Genomic DNA, 19,572 nt, shown 5'->3' with positions numbered 1-19,572 from the left:
CGGATAGATTGGGGTAACCAATCGCTTGGCGATTCGGCTGATCGAATTAAAAACGAAGCACGTCACTGATGACCACTTGAAGATGCTAGCACTTTAACACACAGCCTGCTACGATCCCCATTTCAGAAGCGAACTTTTTGGCTAGAAACATTCTTCAAATCGCAAACGTCAGAAAGTAATAAGCATACAAATTCGATGCCTAGTTTCTAGGGAGTTGAACAATATTTGGTATCCTTAATAAATAACAGCAAGGATGTTTCCAATGTTCTTTTACATTTGTTTCGTCTTCAATGGCATTTTATCACTTTGAAACGCGAGCTGAAAGCAAAATGCACAAACAGAATACCCACAGATCCTACTTACTGCCATACCATTTATGGTTTGTTACCGATTCTACACCGAGAAGAACTCGACACATGGCGTCACGCTAATCGAGCGATTTTCCACGCTTCGACCTTTTTCTATGGTTGCATTTCCTTGATTTTTCGGACATTCATCGCAGACGGTTGTCAAACGGCGGCTGGATGGCAGAGTGAATCAAAGAATGAATGATGAAGGTGGATTTCAGTGAAAATTTTACTTTCACGGTGGATTATACGTTGATGAAAAAGTAGCATTCCTACATAGAAGCCAACAGATTGATTTTTGAATGCTCGTTACTCGGGCGTTCGATATGCGTGTTAGATAAGGCCACTTTAAAAGTCGGTCAGGGATATTTTCAGCGCGAAATTGATTTCTACAGTAGTACAGAAATATTATGGGCAATTATATTTGAGTGTGATTAAAACTCGATATTGAATGGGTAGTATTTATGAGTGGCGCTCAGAGCGAATGGGACAGTACGCTTTCCAGTGTTGAATCCATCCATTATTTTAATCTCTGCATCGGTTAGTTTGAAGTCGAAGATATCGATGTTTTGACGAAGTCGCTCAAGGTTGGAAGATTTCGGTACCGGAATTGTACCAATATCAACCAGATAACGCAGGATGACTTGTCCTGGTGTTTTGTTGTACTTTTTGCCTATTTCCAGTACACGTGGATCATCCAGTGCAGGCTTTGGAGTATTCTTTGGGTCTTTTTCGTAGTAATTGGGGCGACCGAGGGGACTGTACGCCGTAAGAGTCACTCCAAGCTTTTTGCAAAATTCAGTCAATTTTCGTTGATTTAGACCCGGATTACACTCGACCTGATTAGTTACTGGCTTCACGTTGCATTCCTTAACAATGCGAGCAACTTGTTCACTGTTGAAATTTGAAACACCGATGCTCTTTAGTTTGCCGGTTTCCAGTAGTTTTTCCATAGCACGCCAAGTATCCACGTAGTCCACCTTGGTGGGCGTCAGTACGCTAGGTATATCGGGGTTCTCCGGCTCCCACGAAACAAACTGGTAACTCATTGGGGTGTGCATCAAATACAGATCGATGTAGCCAATGTCCAGGTTGGACATCGAGCGGTTGAAAGATTCCTCAACGTGTGCTGGATCATGGTAACCATTCCACAGCTGTAAAATAACGAATTAAACTACGTCATTCTACTCCAAAGATTACAATACTCACCTTAGTGGTTACAAAAATATCCTCGCGCTTGATGACGCCTTCTGCGATTTTTTCGCGAATGGCTTGTCCGACTTCTTTTTCGTTGCGGTACAAGTAGGCGGTGTCGATATGACGGTAACCGGCGTCAATGGCTGCTTTGACTGCTGCTACGGCCTCTCCTTCGCGGGACTTTGAAGAAATTTAACGAGAAATGTATTCGTTTTGGTACTTATGAAAATGATAGCATAATGAGATTGATTACTAAAGATAATAGAACACATACCAGCCACGTTCCAAGACCAAGTACAGGCATTTCACAGCCATTATTCAATTTCACCTTTGGTGCTTCTACTGGAGCCATTTTCGAATAAGATGCAGTACCGGCAACAGTCAACGTAACACTGTACAATGAATGCATCGGTTTTCAGCTCAAATAGAGACGCTGATAAGCATACCGGTACAGCAACGAACCAAAGTACGTGTATATGATAACGGTATTGAACAGAAATAAATATTGTATACTACCTTATCATTTAGTTTGACACTAACATGAAATAACACACAAATATTTCCAAACCTCTTCGATTGGAGGTGCTTAACACCATCATAACAGTTTTATGTCGGTTTTATGAACCAGCTCAATGTAAGTAGGACTTAAGATTATTTCTTGGGAACAACGAAATTACTTCAATCTGTGATTTTAGAGCGAACCTAGCGTGATGGTTAAATCACGTGACTATCACGCTGAGGACCTGGTATCCAATCCCACTCTCGACAAACTCACAAAATGTAAGTTCCTCCTACGGAAGGGAAGTTAAACATGGCTCCCGAGATGAACTAGCCTAGAGATAAACATCGCGTTGATACAGATAAAAATATAAATCTGTGTTTTGTAATTGTTGGTATATGATCAAACTCAGCAATAAAAGAATCCAGATTTGCAGAATTTCGGTGTTTTCGTAATGTAAAACAATCAATATGTTCAATCAACAAATTTTCACAATATTTATTATTCAACGTTAAAATATATCATGAGTCATATTTTTTTTAAACAGTACTGTATAAAGGTAATTCATTAGCTCTTGATAGCGAAGGTGATGATAAACAGACGCAATGATAGAGCAGAAATAGAATAGCTCATGTTTACTCTTTATTGCTTCCGATGGCTAGGCTGCTAATGAATTAGAATACAGTATTGAATGGGTAATATTTATGTCCCTTAACGCGATTGAAACCAACCATACGTTGATTGGTATTGAGTTCATCAAGTATTGCTAAGTCATCTGATGATAGTTCAAAATCGAATAGTTCCAAGTTTTGCGTAAGATGTTGACGACTTGTAGACTTAGGTATAGGAACAACACCATTTTGCACCAAGTACCGCAGTACAACCTGAGCCGAAGTTTTACCGTACTTCTTCCCAATCTCTATAACCTTCGGGTCATCCAACACTGGTTTCGGCTTGTCCACATGATCCTTCTCGAACAGATGTGGACGTCCCAAAGGACTATGCGCCGTCACCATAATGTCCCTAGCTTTGCAAAACTCTATCAACCGTTTCTGGTTGATCCTAGCGTTGCACTCGACCTGATTGGTCACCGGTTTCACTGAACAGTTCTCCAGAATCCGTTCCAACTGTTCGCTGTTGAAGTTCGAAACTCCAATACTGCGAACTTTTCCACTGTCCAGCAGTTTTTCCATTGCCTTCCAGGTGTCCACGTAGTCATCGTCCGAGAACAGCAACTTTCCGTTATCGTCGTAAGGCATGCGCTTCTCCGGATCCCATCCGATGAATTTGTACCCGAACGGCATATGCATGAGGAACAGATCGACGTAGTCGAGGCCTAGATACTCCAAAGATTTTTCAAACGCTTGCTGTACGTGATCCGGATGGTGGAAAGAATTCCACAACTGGAAATTAAAAACAAATTGGAATAATCATTTGAAACTTTGAGAAATATTTTTGAAAGGAAATTTTATAAGCTATATTCTGCGAAATTTTCAAGATGCGTTTTTTATCGTTTCTGAGTAATTACGCTGTAGGAATTTGATAATGCAGTCATACAATAACGAGTGGATGATTAACTTCGGTGTCCCGATACATGTGCTCGTTGTTAGGGACAATGTGAAGAATGATCATAGTAGTCGAGAACCCTCTGGGAAGGGAGAATTTCGAGAGACGTTGTGCAAGAAGGTCACCAGTTTGGAAGCGCGAGTTAGCTTCAAAGAATTGTTTGTTGATGCTGTAAATCGTCCGATTGGGTTTCCTCCTTTTCGTTCCGGACTCGACCCTACACACGCTAAAACCGCTCAACACCTAAAATGTGCAAGACCTACTCATAAGTGCATAATTTCCAGACCACACCAAAAATGTGTAAGAGCTACACATTCACAAAAACAGTTCGTACACTCTTCTAGATGCGAAATGTCAATATTTTTTGTTTACTAAGGTCACTAGTAAACCTAGCTAGATTGCCGTACAAAAATTTTTGAGAATTTCACGAATTTACAGACGCAGGAGATGTTTTTGTGAATGTGTAAGTGTTACACATTTTTGGTGTAGTCTGGAAATGATGCACTTTAGTGCTGAGCGGTCTTAGTGTGATGATAATTTTTGTGCAAATTAATAATCAAGACGGTCGAAAATCAACCAACATCTGGACAATTTCCACAAAATTGGTCATTACTCAGGAACGAAAAAAAAACACATCTTGAAAATTTCACAGAATATAGCTTATGTAATTCTCTTCCAAAAAAAATGTTTTGATAATTTTTCCGGACTTCATGAATAATTTTTCCGATTTTTCCAACCAAGTACAAGATACTGAAGACGACTATACAGTTGAGATCGAAATAAGTATCTGTCAAAAGATGCAGTTTCTTAGTGGAATTAAAAGGAACAGTACTTAATCTAATCTAATCTAATACAAACGCAGCCAGTACGAGAAAGCATCCTGGAAAGTAATCGGGTTAGATCACGCCCAACTACTTTTCTTGTCAATATTGAGGCTTACAGCATATCAAAGATATGACGCAAGCTTCAAAGCGGCCAGGCCTACTGCGTTGTATTTGCCGCAGAGATGATTCTTCGAATTACCTCGACTATTGAACAATTGTTGTTCTTCTGTCGAAGTAATTCTCGAATCTACAGGGGAGGAAGGATGCGTGGACATACCGTACCAAACGCTCCAGATATTATATAGTTAATAATGATTGAAGATTTGAATGATAATGTAAATATTATGAAATAGAATTTTATATAATGCATATTGGAAAGTTCTCACCAATTTCTTGAGCAGTTTTTGTAGAAAATTCATTTCTCCAGTTTTTAATATTCGGCGCCTTCCTTGCAGAGTCTTGAGTCACAGTTCCGTCTTTTTCTTATTTTCTCATTGGTTCTATCATTGAGAAGTGAAACACACACCAGCTCGGAAAAGTTCGTTATTTTTTTTTTTTTTTTTGTTTATATTTATGTGTATTTTAACTTATAGCTAATTCTACACTAGTTCGTTCTTCATCGTGCATTTGAAAAACACTACCGCTATTTCCCGGTCGAATCACAGTTGGGCCAGCAGCCCCCAATTCCGCCCTGTACTTTTAAAACCCGAAAAATAAATTCCGACAGCCTGACAGGAAAACTACAAACTACACTACGCGAATCAAGCACCAAAATCGCATTGCAGGCACTTTTCATGCGAATGCCGGATGGCATAGCACCACCACTAACCGTTTCGCGATCGATTTAGTCGTCCGAATTCAAAACCAAAATTCTTGAATTCATCTTTCATTCACAAACACAACAAAAACCGTTAAATCGGAACTAAAACCTTGATTGATGCAAAATATGCAGATTTTTGTTCAACGAATTCCGAAAATCACACGCGTTATATTTCCAGCACCAGCCAAATCATTGGGAAAAGCACACAAACCGGGAGAGTGAAAAAAATCCTGAAAGGCAAAACAAAATCACGTCCGTTCGCGGCGATGCCTACTTCGATCACTCAGTGGAATTAAAAGGAACAGTACTTAACCCGATTTTCTTTTTACTTATAGGTATTCCACTAACACGCTCAGGTTCATCATTATCATATAACTTTTGTTAGCATTCACAAAAATGGCTAATTTTTTTATCGCGAATAGTATATTATACTTAGCTAATATCATATTTTTTTTTTTATCAAAATCCGTTGAGTATTGGCAGAGATACCGTTGAAACAAGAAACCTTTGTACATTGTACACAAACATTAAGTCATTCATGCTGTGCATTTGAGATTAGGTCACAGGGATTTCCAGGAAGTTCCCAGAAAGCCCAATGAAAGAGTATCAAGGGCGTTTCAGTGGATTTCTGGAGCATTTTAAGGGCGTTCCGTCAGTTTTCATTTTCGCTTTCATAGGATTACGAGAGTTTCACGGCCGTTTCAATTTTATACTTTCAGGGTTTCAGGGACATTCCAGAGGCATTTCAGATAGTTTTAGGGGCGTTCCAAGGGATTTAAGGTTTTTTTTCATATTGATTATCATGATTTCAGGTAGGTTAATATCTATCAGGTAGGTTAATAGCTATCTGGGGCTTTTCAAGGCATTTCCGGGCGTTTCAAGATTTTCAAAAATCCTCTGAAACTGCTTGAAACGCATCTGAAATCCCCTCAAAACCCCCACGGACCTTATGTAATTTACTTGAGACCCTGCGAAAGCACCGAAAACGCATATGTCTTAATCCCGCTCTAAATCCCACTAAAAATCGTCTGAAGCTTCCTAAAATGCCTCCGAAATCTTCTAAAATCCCCTCGGATTCCATGTAACGCACCTGGTATCAGCTATCGGCTCCAGGGGCACGTTCTCCTCTGTTTGGGAAATTTGTGCCATCAACGCACCTGAGACCCTCTTAAACCACCTTTTCAGATCATGACCGTGACCGAGACTTTTTTGAATATATCCCTTAATTTCCTGTGGATATAACTCACAATGAAGTGACGGTACACGAAATCTTGAACGCACTTAAAAATTTAGATGCTTCCAAAGGTGCTGGACCCGACGGTCTTCCTCCAGTATTTTTGAAGAATCTAGCTATGGAGCTCACCACGCCACTATTTTGGCTATTTAAAAAATCTCTCGAAACAGGTATCTTCCCCAAATCATGGAAAAGCTCTTTTTTGGTACCTATTTTCAAATCTGGCAAAAAATCTGACATACGTAATTACCGTGGAATTGCCATTATCTCGTGCATTCCTAAATTATTCGAAGCAATAATCAATAAAAATATATTTGCTCAAATTAAGAATAGAATAACGCACATGCAACATGGATTCTATAAAGGGCGCTCAACCGCTACAAATTTATTGGAATTCATTAACTTTTCATTGACTGCAATGGATAATGGCAATCACGTAGAAGCTCTTTACACTGACTTTAGCAAGGCATTCGACCGCATTGACATTCCAATGCTACTCTTCAAATTGCAAAAAATGGGTATAGAACCCCGACTTCTTAAATGGCTTGAATCGTACCTTACAAACCGCCAACAAATAATAAAAGTCAAAGGAAAAACATCACATCCCATTCAAGTCACTTCAGGAGTGCCTCAAGGTTCCCATCTGGGCCCTCTTTTATTTATTCTTTACATTAACGACATTTCCTTCATCCTGAAGAAAACAAAAGTGCTTATTTATGCCGACGATATGAAACTATATATGGAAATAAGGAATCAAGAAGACATCAACATATTTCAGAATGAAATTCGCATATTCCACACATGGTGTTCGAAAAACCTACTACAATTAAACATCAAAAAGTGTAATTTAATATCATTCAGCAGAAAACGAAACACACCAAACATATCAATTTCATTAGGAGATCAGTATGTGGAAAAATGTAGTAGAGTTAGGGATTTAGGAGTAATCTTAGATTCTAAACTTAATTTCAATGACCACTACAATACCATTATACATAGGCCAAATAACATGCTTGGCTTCATAAAACGCTTTAGCTTTAATTTTGACGACCCCTACACAATAAAAACATTATATGTTGCCTATGTTAGGTCAATTCTGGAATATTGTAACATTGTCTGGTCCCCATTTCAAAGTAAGCATATCGATCGAATAGAATCAGTACAAAAGCAATTTCTATTATATGCTCTTCGAAAATTAGGTTGGACTACATTTCCTCTTCCATCTTATGAAGCGCGCTGTAGGCTTATCAATATTCAAACACTGAAACAGCGTCGTGAAACTGCAATGGTTTTATTTGTTAACGACATTGTTTCGCAGCGAATTGATTCAACTGAAATCTTATCAAAATTAAACTTTTACATACCCTCACGGCAATTGCGAAATCGACACTTGTTTAAAACTACCCATAGTCGCACAAACTATGCCAAAAATGAACCTTTGAATCAAATCATGAACATTTATAATCAACACTGTGAAACTATTGACTTAACTATGTCGCGGCATAATTTAAAGAAATATTTTAACACTATAAGAAATAACATCAGTAGTAGTACTTAAAATATTTAAAAAGCACAAATTATACACACATCCACCAGCATACACTATTTATATATTTTCTTATATGTATTTTATTAACAACATGTACTATAGCTTTAAGAAATGAAACAAAAACTGTATGTATATGTACTAGTCTACGTTGTTTGACGAAACTGAATAAATAAATAAATAAATAAATAAAAGCACTGAAATCGACCATGTAACGCCTCTAAAACCTTCCAAAAATCCTCTGAAGCTTCCTGAAATGCCTCCGAAATTGTGTAACGCACCTGAGACCCTCCGAAATCATCAAAAGCACCTCCGTAACGCCTCCTTAACCCGTCAAAGATCTTCTGAAACTTCCTAAAAGGCTCCCGAAAACGCACCTAAAACCAGCTCCGAAAATCAATGTCTCCGACCTGACCTCCAGGTACCCCTTGAAACTCCTCGAAAATACCCCTGAGACCCCCTGAATCGCCCCAGATACCCCCAAAATCACCCATGACAGCCCCTAGTACCTCTCTGAAATGCTCCTGAGACCTCAAGCCCCCTGAATGCCTTGTAACGCCCCATAAGACCCCCTGGAACCTCTAGAGACCCCCTTGAACGCCCCCAAAACCTCTTGGTACAACCTGGAATTCCCCTGAAATGCCCCTAAGATCCACTATAACTCCCCTGGAACTCTTTGAGCCCCCTGGAATTCCCTTGAGACTCCCTGAAACGCCCCTGAGACCCCCTAAAGTACTCCTTAAAACTCCTGGAATCCCTGAAGCTCCTCAAGAGGACCCTTAAATGCTCTTGAGATCTACTCCCAAGCAACACACATGTCATATAAGAGTTACGGCAGCGCAAGTTTTGGTTGCATAAAAGTTAGTTTGGCGTAATTCTAGCATTGTGTTAGAATTACGTCAACTAAAATTCTATTCAACCAAAACTAAACGCTGCAGTAACTATTATATGACATGCGTGTTGCTTGTTAATGGCACCTCCTTGAAACACCCCTGCAATATCCTAGTACCCCGCCGAACCCCCTTTTTGACCCGCTGCAACCTTCTTCTGTTCGTCCCTATAAACGTCCCCTAGCCGGGGCCCATCACTACCAAAACAACTTAATCGTTAGAAAACTCGTGAATTGGCCTAATGCGTTGAAAAATGCGCGAAATACTCACGTACTTTTGAACCCTAATTCGCCAATGCGCAACAGAATGCATCAATGCGTTATGTCAATACGCAAGGCTGAATCGAAAATGGGCTATTGATTCGCCCCTCGTCCCTAGCCGCCATTGTCATAGTTACCACTTTCATCTGCACCTTTTGCACAATATTGGTTCTGAGTAGCTCATGCATAAAAATAACCTGCATAAAAAGAGGGTCTACTATTCAACACAGCATTAAAAAAGAATTCAAATTGTATCATATATTTTATATTGCGAATCATTTTTATGATGAATGATTAATGATTAATTAAATATGTTTTCTTATGATAATGATTTATTTATTTATTTATTTCGTCAACCGACGTAGACTAGTACATTTACATATACATATTTTTTGTTTCTTAATGCTATAGTTTAGTCTAAGAAATACATAAAAAATATTAAAAAATTAAATTAGGATAGGTAGTGTATTTATAATGTTTTTAGGTGTTGGGACTTCGAAGACTGTAAAAGTATTTTCTAAGGTTATGCCGAGACATTGTAAAGTCAATGGTTTCGCAGTGTCGATTATAAATGTCCATCATTCGATTAAGAGGCCCAAATTTGGCGTAGTTTGTTCTACGGTGGTTTGTTATGAATATGTTTCGATTTCGTAGTTGCCGAGAAGGTATGTAAAAATTTAATGAGGATAAGATTTTTGTTGAATCAATTCGTTGTGAAACGATATCGTTAACAAAAGAAACCATTGCAATTTCACGCCGCTCTTTCAATGTTTGTATGTCGATAAGCTTGCAGCGTGCTTCATATGATGGAAGTGGAAATGAAGTCCAACCTAATTTACGAAGAGCATATAATAGAAATTGCTTTTGTACTGATTCTAATCTCTCTTCGTGCGTGATTGAAAAAGGAGACCATACAATGCTGCAATATTCCAGTATTGATCTTACATATGCAATATACAGAGTTTTGATTGTGTATGGGTCATTAAAGTTGTAGCAGAAACGCTTAATAAACCCTAGCATGTTATTAGCCCTGTGAATTATTGTGTTGTAGTGGTCTACGAAAGTAAGCTTAGAGTCTAAGATTACTCCTAAGTCTCTTACTCTTTCACATTTTTCCACATTTTGATTTCCTAATGCAACTGAAATGTTTGGTGTTGTTCTTTTTCTGCTAAATGATATTAAGTTGCATTTTTTTACATTTAATTCTAAAAGGCTTTTTTTGCACCATACGTAGAATATGTGAATTTCATTGTGGAATACATTGATGTCTTCTTCATTTCGTATCTCCAGAAAGAGCTTCATGTCATCGGCATAAATTAGAACTTTTAGTTTGTTTAAAATGAAGGAAATGTCGTTTACATACATAATAAAGAGAAGAGGTCCTAAATGAGAGCCTTGGGGGACACCTGAAGTGACTTGAATTGGGTTTGACTTGTTTCCATTGAATTTAATTATTTGTTGACGGTCAGTTAGATATGATTCAAGCCATTTCAGGAGAATTGGCTCAATTCCGATTTTTTGTAGTTTGAAAAGTAGCATTGGTATGTCAATGCGATCAAATGCCTTACTAAAGTCCGTGTAGAGAGCTTCCACGTGGTTTCCATTATCCATTGCGTTTAATGAATAGTCTATGAATTGCAGTAAATTTGTTGAGGTCGACCGACCTTTGAAGAAGCCGTGTTGCATATCAGTAATTCTGTTTTTGGTTTGGAGAAATAGCTTTTCGTTGACAATTGCCTCGAAAAGTTTCGGAATGCAAGAGATAATGGCTATACCACGATAATTACGTACGTCTGATTTTCGGCCAGATTTGAAAATAGGTACTAGAAAAGAGCTTTTCCATAGTTTTGGGAAATTACCAGATTCCAGCGACATATTAAAAAGCCAAAACAAAGGAGCAGTCAGTTCCTGTGCTAAAGTTTTCATGAATACTGGGGGGATCCCGTCAGGACCAGGACCTTTTGAGGCGTCTAGATTCTTAAGAGCATGTAAAATATCCTGCACTTGGAGTTGGTTTACGCCAATGTCCCTAGGGAATTCTGGGTAAAATGCAAAATAATCGCGGTCACGATCTTCTTCAGAAAATGTTGTATAGATTTCTTGGAAGAAATTTGCAAAAAGATTGCAAATTTTTTCCGAGTTATCACCAACAGATTCATCAAGATGCATAACGGATGGAAAATTGTCAGATTTTAATTTGGATTTTACGTAGTTGAAGAAGTTCTTTGGACAGGACTTTATTTCGCTTTCAGTTTTTGAATTATATTCTTCAAATGCATTACTGATGGCTAAGTTCAGTTGCTCGCATAAATCCAAATAATTTGCCAGATTTTCATTGGTATTGTGTGTCTTGTAATTTTTATGGGCTTTTTGTTTGCGGTTCTTCAAATTTTTTATCTGTCTATTATACCAGATTGGGTTTTTTAAATTTCTGCTACGACGTTTTTTCCTTGAAGGAATTTCTTGGATAATTATTTCCGATAAAATTTTGTAAAATACGTCTACAGCAGTATCGACATTTCCTTCGTTTCTTAAAACTACTTGCCAATTCACACTACTTAACCTACGTTTAATATTTTTATAGTTCGCCAATTGGTATTCAAAGATTACCTCGTATTCACAGTCGTTGGGTCTTTGGTTTTTATGTATGAATAAAGAATATTCGATTGCTGTATGGAAAGCCTCATTTTTCCACAATGGAGTTAATGATTCGGTCACACAGAAATCTTCGTTAATATTTGTTAATAAAAAGTCCAGATAGCAGTTCTGTTGGTTTTTAATGTGATTAATTTGGTTCAGTCCTAAAATTGCGGATTTTTCAAAAATAAACTGCAATGTTTCATTATCCCCAACGACTGGGAGTAAGATGCTTTCATTTTCTGAGTCCAGAATGAAGTCTGCATGGCGTTGATTAAAGTCTCCATAGATGTGAACTTTAACCTCAGGAGGAAGCTGTGATAAAATTTGTTCAGCACATTGGAAAAAACTTTCGTATGTGCTTTTATGAGCATGGTCTGGAGGAAAATACACTGAGGCAAACACGTGCGTTTCACCTGCTATGTGTGATTTCACCCAGATATGCTCAAACGTTTTGAATTTTGAAGTGCTTATTAATTCAGAATTATAATTTGCCGAAATAGCAATTAAAACTCCACCGCCAGACTTTTTCTGAGACTCCAGAAAATTACGGTCGTCTCTAAATACATTATAGCTGCTTCCGAAAACTTCCTCGCTTTTTACACTTTCATCCCAGCTCGTTTCAGTTCCCAGAATAGCCGAGAAGGATGAGCTTAGTATGTTTTTATAAATTTCCTTCATTTTGGCTGGGCTTTTCATGCGATTGAAATTTTGACAATATATCAAAACTTCGATCACATCTATATATATAAAAATGCAGTGGCATACGTGGGACCGCGCATAACTTGCGAACGGAAGGTCCAATTTTGGTCGTCTTAGTTTTGTTCTATTAGTTTTCACCCAAGGAAGGTTTATGGGGCATAAAACATGAAAAAAATGAGAGTTTTTGAAAATTGAACTTTCATACATTTTGGCTAGAAAATTGAAACGTCAGAAAACGCAGTAGGCAAGACAAAGTTTGCCGGGTACAGCTAGTTCTGTTTAAAATGCGAACAAGTTTCCGGAAGTTCGTCGGTTGATGATATGCTACTTATTTCTTCGGGAGAAGAAAGCGTCGTTACTTGCGAAAAGGCGAAGGAGAGCTGAACTTGTTTGCACTCTCGCGCAGTTGCTGCAGTCGATGGGTACGCTCGCTTGATAGGTACTGCCGGTATGACTGCAGATCCGCCATGGCTGCCGTAGGGTCCAATCCATACTCCTGGTGCACATCACTAAAGATGCGAAGAAGATGTTCAGGATCCGTCGGTAGACCTTCAGATGCCAGCAACATTCGAATGCTAGTCGGGGTCAATCCTTCCACACAGACTGTCGCAGGCTGATCCTTCATATAAGCTAGGAACAGCCGAACGATGCCCATTATTTTAGGGTCGCGTAAACGTGCTTTCAAGAATCGACCGTCACCCTCCGTAGATTGCTCAGTGAGTCGCACGATGGGAGGTCGCATTGGGTCCAAATCGAACCGGGTTTCACTGCTGCATAAGGCTTGGTTTTGAGGTTGTTGCTGTTGTTGTTGGTTTTGCTGATTCGGTCCTTGAAGTGATAATGAAGGTGTAGCATTTCCCGTTGGTAGTGATGCGATGTTGTTGGTAGGATGCATCTGCTTCTCTGCTCGGTATGGGTTTATGATTTCACCCTTTCTGAAGCTGATGGGTTTTGGCACCGAGAGGCCTGCAATCGGGTGATCGATTGAAGAAGGTGGAACGGAAAATTGAGTTTTTGCGGTGGCCAGTAGTTCCTTGTCCGTTCCCATGTGTGGCTTATTGTTGTTGGTTTTTTTCGCGAGCTGTTGACTGTTTATGCGGGCGCGTTGTTGTTTTCTGCGTTTCCTACTATGTCTAGCCTTATCAGCAGTTTTTTCTTGCAATTGTCGAGCGCTGCGCTTGATATCATACCCAGACCAGTCTTGCTTCTAGCACCGTTTATTTCCTATCATTCGCCAACCAGAAGAAGAATGTTCATTTTTCGGTGGAGCTTCAGCGCTTTGCTTGGACATTTTGGCTCGACGTTCAGCAAACAGCTCAGCAATGGCGTTACTGGCAGGTTTATTACTAGCCGGGAGTGGTTCTGGCTGTTGTTGTTCAATTGTTTGCTGCGGCGGCGTCTGTTGCTGATGCCGTGGTATATTTTCTGCCAATTCTTCCTCCAGGGTCATCGATGCTTCGTTAATTTGAGTAATTTCCGCTAGTTCCTCCTCTAAGGTTTTGTTGGGTAGCAGGTCATTTGTATTACTAAATTTTTTTTTTACTGATTACTGATTATTGATTAAATTGCAAAAGTAGTGTGATTAGGATTAATGATTAATGATTAAACGATATTTTTTGTGATTATGATTAATGATTTTTGATTAATCTTATCATTAATCATTAATCATGATTAAATTTACGATTAATCATTAACCCTCTGCCTTGAAGTGATTTGAGCATTGAATATTCACTAGAAAAAATACTGAACCGAATTAAAAATATATTTAATTGATACTATGTTAAGAATATCGAGTGAAATTTTCAAACGTTTTGGCGAGGCAACAAAAAAGTTATAGCAAAAGCAGTTTTTTGAAATGGGTGCCCAAATTTTCCAAAATCTCATTTTATGATATCGGCAGTATCTGCGCCAATACTAAACCGATTTTAATGAAAATTTTATGGTATTAGCTACACATAATATTCTATTCATGGTCATTTTTTTTTTCAGAGAATCCTCTAGTATAAATTTCTTAAAGGAATATTATAGGAAATTTCCAGAAAATAATCGAGAGAACCCGCCAGAAATTTCTCACGAAAGGTTCATTTAGAAAAACATTCATGGATTAATTTAGCAATTCCTCGAACGAATCGTTCGGTAAATCTTCTATAGAATATTATGGATATTCTGATAGAAATTCTTCCAGACTCCTTCACGAGCTAATCCAGGGATTTCTTTTTATAAATGTTTACGAAATTCCAGAAATTTATTCAAGAATTCGTTCATAGAACCTTTCATTTCAAAGATTCTTTCCAAAACTGCTCCAGAGATTCGTTTGGAAAAGTAAAAATAACTATAGTTGATTCATTGGTACAAATGTTCCCTCCCTGGAGCCCTTTGCCATCATGTACTTTGTCTTCGACACATTAATGACTAATCCGATTCGCCTGGCTTCACTCTTTAGTCGGATGTAGGTTTCCGCCATCGTCTCAAATTTGCGAGCTATAATATCAATATCATCAGCGAAACCAAGCAGCTGAACGGACTTCGTGAAAATCGTCCCACTCGTGTTTATCCTCGCTCTCCTTATTACACCTTCCAACGCAATGTTGAACAGCAAGCACGAAAGACCATCACCTTGCCGTAACCCTCTGCGAGATTCGAAGGGACTCGAGAGTGTCCCTGATACTCGAACTACGCACATCACTCGATCCATCGTCGCCTTGATCAATCGTTTCAGTTTATCCGGGAATCCGTATTCGTGCATAATCTGCCATAGCTGTTCTCGATCGATTGTATCATACGCCGATTTGAAATCGATGAACAAGTGATGTGTGGGCACGTTGTATTCGCGACGTTTCTGCAGCACCTGGCGGATGGCGAAGATCTGGTCCGTTGTAGCGCGTTCACCCATGAATTCAGCCTGATATTGCCCCACGAACTCTCTTGCAATCGGTGATAGACGGTGGCATAAAATTTGAGAGAGTATCTTGTAGGCAGCGCTCAGTAGTGTGATCGCGCGATCCAACTTGTCGCCCTTTTTGTAGATGGGACACACGATACCTTCCATCCATTCCTCCGGTAATACTTCCTCCTCCCAAATCTAGGTAATGACTTAGTGTAGTGCACTCATCAGTGCTTCTCCACCGTGTTTCCAGTAACTCGCTTGGTAGTTGATCAGCTCCAGCGGCTTTGTTGTTTTTCAACCGGCTAACCTCCTCTTCAATCTCTTGGAGGTTGCTGAGTCATAGCAGCAAGTGCCAAAAAATAGGTTCCGACCAAATTGTGTTTTTGTGCAAAAGTATGCAAATATATTGATTTTTTCACGTTTTCATGGTTTCGGGACCAAAGAGCTACCCTGGTTTGATATTTTTATCAGAAAGCACAGGAAATTTGGCGTAACATATCAAAAAATCAGAGATGTATGTTTTTAAGTTTTATGAGATACATCTCTGATTTTTTGATATGTTACGTCAAATTTTCTGAAAAACATATAAAACCAGGGTCCCTCTTTGGTCCTGAGACCATGAAAACGTGAAAAAAAACTAATATATTTGCATATTTTTTTGCACAAAGGCACATTTTGGCCCATTCAACGCATTTTTCCTAAAAACTAGAATTCAATAGCTTTCAAACAAAAAAAAAAGTTTCAAATCGGTTAACTGCTTCAAAAGTTATGATTTTTTGAAAATTTTTAGTTTTTTAAAACCTTGATTTTTAGGACCACCGTACCTGAAAATTGGTCACTCTGATGACGAAATAAAAAAAAAAAAAAAACATGGGTCTAATTATTTTCGATGAACTACAGACCCACCAAGTTTCACGATAATCGGAGTTGCACTATATCGTTTTTCTATGGAATGGCTGCATAGGAAATCCTTCAAGGATTTCTTTAGAAGATTTCTCCAGAAATTCCTATAAAAAATTATCAATTGATGCTCCAGGGATTATTATGGAAATTCGACCGTCGATTTCTTCAAAAATTTCTACAGGGACACTTCTAAAATATCCTCTATGTGTTTCTTCTAAAATTTATTTAGGAATCATTTCATAAATTTGTTCAGAGACTTCTACAGAGTTTTAAGGAATTCTTTTTTCAAAAATTCATCCATAGATTTTTTTTAGAAACTCCTCTGAAAGTTGCATTAAAAATCAGGGATTTTTGAAGAAATTCTTTCATGGATTTCTATAGAATTCATACAAGGATTCCTTCTGGAATTGCTCGTTCGATCAGGAATATCTCTTGGGATCCCTGCAGAGATTCCTCCAAAGATTTTTTCAGAAGTTATACCAAATATTGCTCAACAAACTACTGGAGGTATTATTGGAGGGATTCCTGAATGAATTTCTAAAGGAGTCTCCGGAGGATTTCTGGAAAGAATTCCCTAAAAGAAATTTTCTGGAGTGATTTATGGACACTGAAATAATCTCTGCAAGAACTTTTGGATGAATTCTTGGGCAAATGTATGTATTCGAGTAGAGAAAAAAACACAATAATTTCATATTTTCATCTGGAGATCAAGAAGTGCTATTGTGTGATTGATATGAGAGGTAAAAGTGCTGAATAGAATATTCTAAATCTGCTCCAGGAACTTCATCATGTCATATTAAGCTCTTGTAAGATCTAACCAATTATGATTTACAAAATTAGAGTCATGTGGCCGAAACAAAATCTTTGGCTGGTACATAAGCCAAAATTAGTTGAAACATTTTTTTTTATTCAGAAAAAAACAGTATGTTTAGAGAAAAATAGAGCAAAATGGGCACTGCCAATCAATGACACAGAACGAGGTGTGCCTCATAAAAAAAAATTGATGGTTATACGCAATCAGTTCAAACTACATATTTCTTAATCCAGAGAAACCGTACTTCTAAGGGAAAATGGAGCAAAATGGGCACTTTCAGTCAATGACACAGAACGAGATGTACCTGCATAGGGGTCGTACACAAATTATGTCACGTTTTAGGGGGGAGGGGGGGGTTGGTTTAGCAGGACGTGAAGACCATTACAAAAAATATTGAGGTCCCATACAAAAAGTGTAGGGGAGGGGGGGGGGGTTGAAAAAGGTCGATTTTTGCGTGACATAATTTGTGTATCACCCCATACTAGGGGTCAGGAAAAATTGGGAAGGTTAGTCGCAATCAGTTATAACTATTTTTTAATCCAGAAAAACTGAATTTTCAGGGGATGTGGCAAAATGGACACTTTCACTCAATGACACTTAACGAGGGGTGCCCCATAGTATGCACCAGCCAATTCTACATCAAGAAAAAATGATTGATTGTATCAGTAGGAACTACTTTGAATCAAGAAAAAAGTGTTTTTTAGGGAGAATGGGGCAAAATGGACACTTACACGCGATTCTGATGAATGAAACCATCATCATTCGATTCCTTGATTTTTTTTTTCCTTTCGGAAATGATGGGTTTCAAAGATCGAAATCAGCCGCATGAATTAAGTGCCTTTTTGAGCCAGTTTTTTACTGTGAATGTATTAGGAAAAAGCCGAAAAAAAGAGAAGGGGGAGGGTTAGCGGGTTGAAAATATTTCAGGCCAAACATTTCAATAGGTCCTATCTGCATTTGAGAGGCTCTCTTTGTTCACTTTCTCTTTCAATTATTGCAATGTAATGGTACACTTTTTAACTACTTTTGCATGACAAATCAAAAGGTGAATGTTTTGACCATCATTTAATGCAAGGAGACAATCATAATACTAATAAACAGCTGAGATATTAACGAAAGAGAGGGAAACCAAAGAGAGCCTCTCTTCTGCAGATAGGACCTTTAGACATGTTTGGCCTGATTTATCTTTGTCGTGACGTATTGAATGGATGCCTCTTAACCTTCCTAATTCACGTTAAGGGGAACAGCTCACTCAAGTAGTGTACGGTTTGGGTAAAAAAATGACCCTCATGCACAAGGAGGGTTAAGCGCTCTACAAAAATGGTACCATTGAAAAATTTAACATTGACATGTTGAATAATCGTTTGTCAGTACTCCATGTTTCTAATAATAGTCATAAAACATACAACCCATACTAGGCTGTCGGATATCCAAACGGAAAGCTACTTCACTTACCTTTGTCGTCACGAAAAGCTCCTCGCGCGTAACGATTCCCTCGTCAATTTTGGCGCGTATTGCCCGACCGACGGCCTCTTCGTTGCGATAGAAGTAGGCCGTATCAATGTGGCGGAACCCTTCATCGATGGCGGCCTTAACTGCCTCAACGCATTCGTCTCCTTTGGACTAGGTACATCCCGAATGTTGAAGAAAAGACATGCATAATAATTAGTGCTCGGTCAGTGGTCACCCACAACAGTCAGGCGTGACGTGATCGAGTCCACACAGACACTCGCAACGCAAATTCTCGAAACATGTGTACCTGCATACCAGGTGCGTTAACACGCTAAGTACCGACAGGCAAAAAAACGTGGAACTGTTTTTTTGCACATCCATATCTCAGCAGTTAGTGAACCAAATTTCAATCTTTTTGCGTTAACGGAATCCTACACTATCCTAGAAAGGTTTAGTGAAAGCCGATTGGAATTTCATGCAGCTTCCGGTGAGAACCAGGCGAAAACATTAGTTCCACATTTTTAACTTCTTCCGGTTCCGTTTTGCTCCCGGATTGGTTGTGAGTACTATGTCTTTGTAGCGAGTTCTTTCGGAACCTCGAAAAGATAGCAACATTCTGTCTTCGGCAATGTTGTTCAGAACAACAACCACTTCCTGGTGATGGATTTCATAGTTCCGAATTTCCCCACCACGTGGCGCTAGTGTACATAGTGACTTCCGGTACAACTTTGGTGGGATATAGCACGAGATTGAAGCCAGATAGGAAGATGCGATCTTCGGCAAAGTTGTTCAGGGCAACGAGTACTTCCAGCTCATGAAGCGCATAGTTCGGAATTTCACCACCACGTGGCGCAAGTGTACATAGCTACTTCCTGTATGACTTTGGAGGGATATAGCACGAGATTGGAGCCAGATAGAAATATGCGATCTTCGGCAAAGTTGTTCAGGACTACGAGTACTTCCAGGTCATTTAAAAGCATAGTTCGGAAATTCA

General features: G+C 38.8%; 2 protein-coding genes across 2 annotated transcripts; both read right to left on the bottom strand.

Moving 5' to 3' along the window:
• Nucleotides 1-745: 745 nt before the first annotated feature.
• Nucleotides 746-1,977, bottom strand: LOC115256953 (1,5-anhydro-D-fructose reductase-like). Its single transcript, XM_029856157.2, has 3 exons — nt 1,819-1,977; nt 1,557-1,724; nt 746-1,501 (listed from the first exon to the last, which is right to left on the bottom strand). The coding sequence occupies exons 1-3, from the start codon at nt 1,951-1,953 to the stop codon at nt 782-784; spliced, it is 1,023 nt and encodes a 340-aa protein (XP_029712017.1). The 5' UTR covers nt 1,954-1,977; the 3' UTR covers nt 746-781.
• Nucleotides 1,978-2,663: 686 nt separating this feature from the next.
• LOC109425949 (1,5-anhydro-D-fructose reductase) lies at nt 2,664-18,749 on the bottom strand (the record flags this gene model as incomplete). Its single annotated transcript, XM_062856624.1, is given in 2 exon segments — nt 2,664-3,446; nt 18,582-18,749. Coding segments are annotated over 2 exon segments (897 nt in total), but the record flags the coding sequence as incomplete, so codon positions are not given.
• Nucleotides 18,750-19,572: the final 823 nt, after the last annotated feature.

Source organism: Aedes albopictus, chromosome 3 (assembly GCF_035046485.1).
Source record: "Aedes albopictus strain Foshan chromosome 3, AalbF5, whole genome shotgun sequence".
Taxonomy (NCBI): Eukaryota; Metazoa; Arthropoda; class Insecta; order Diptera; family Culicidae; genus Aedes; species Aedes albopictus.
This window is presented reverse-complemented; position numbering and strand designations above follow the sequence as displayed.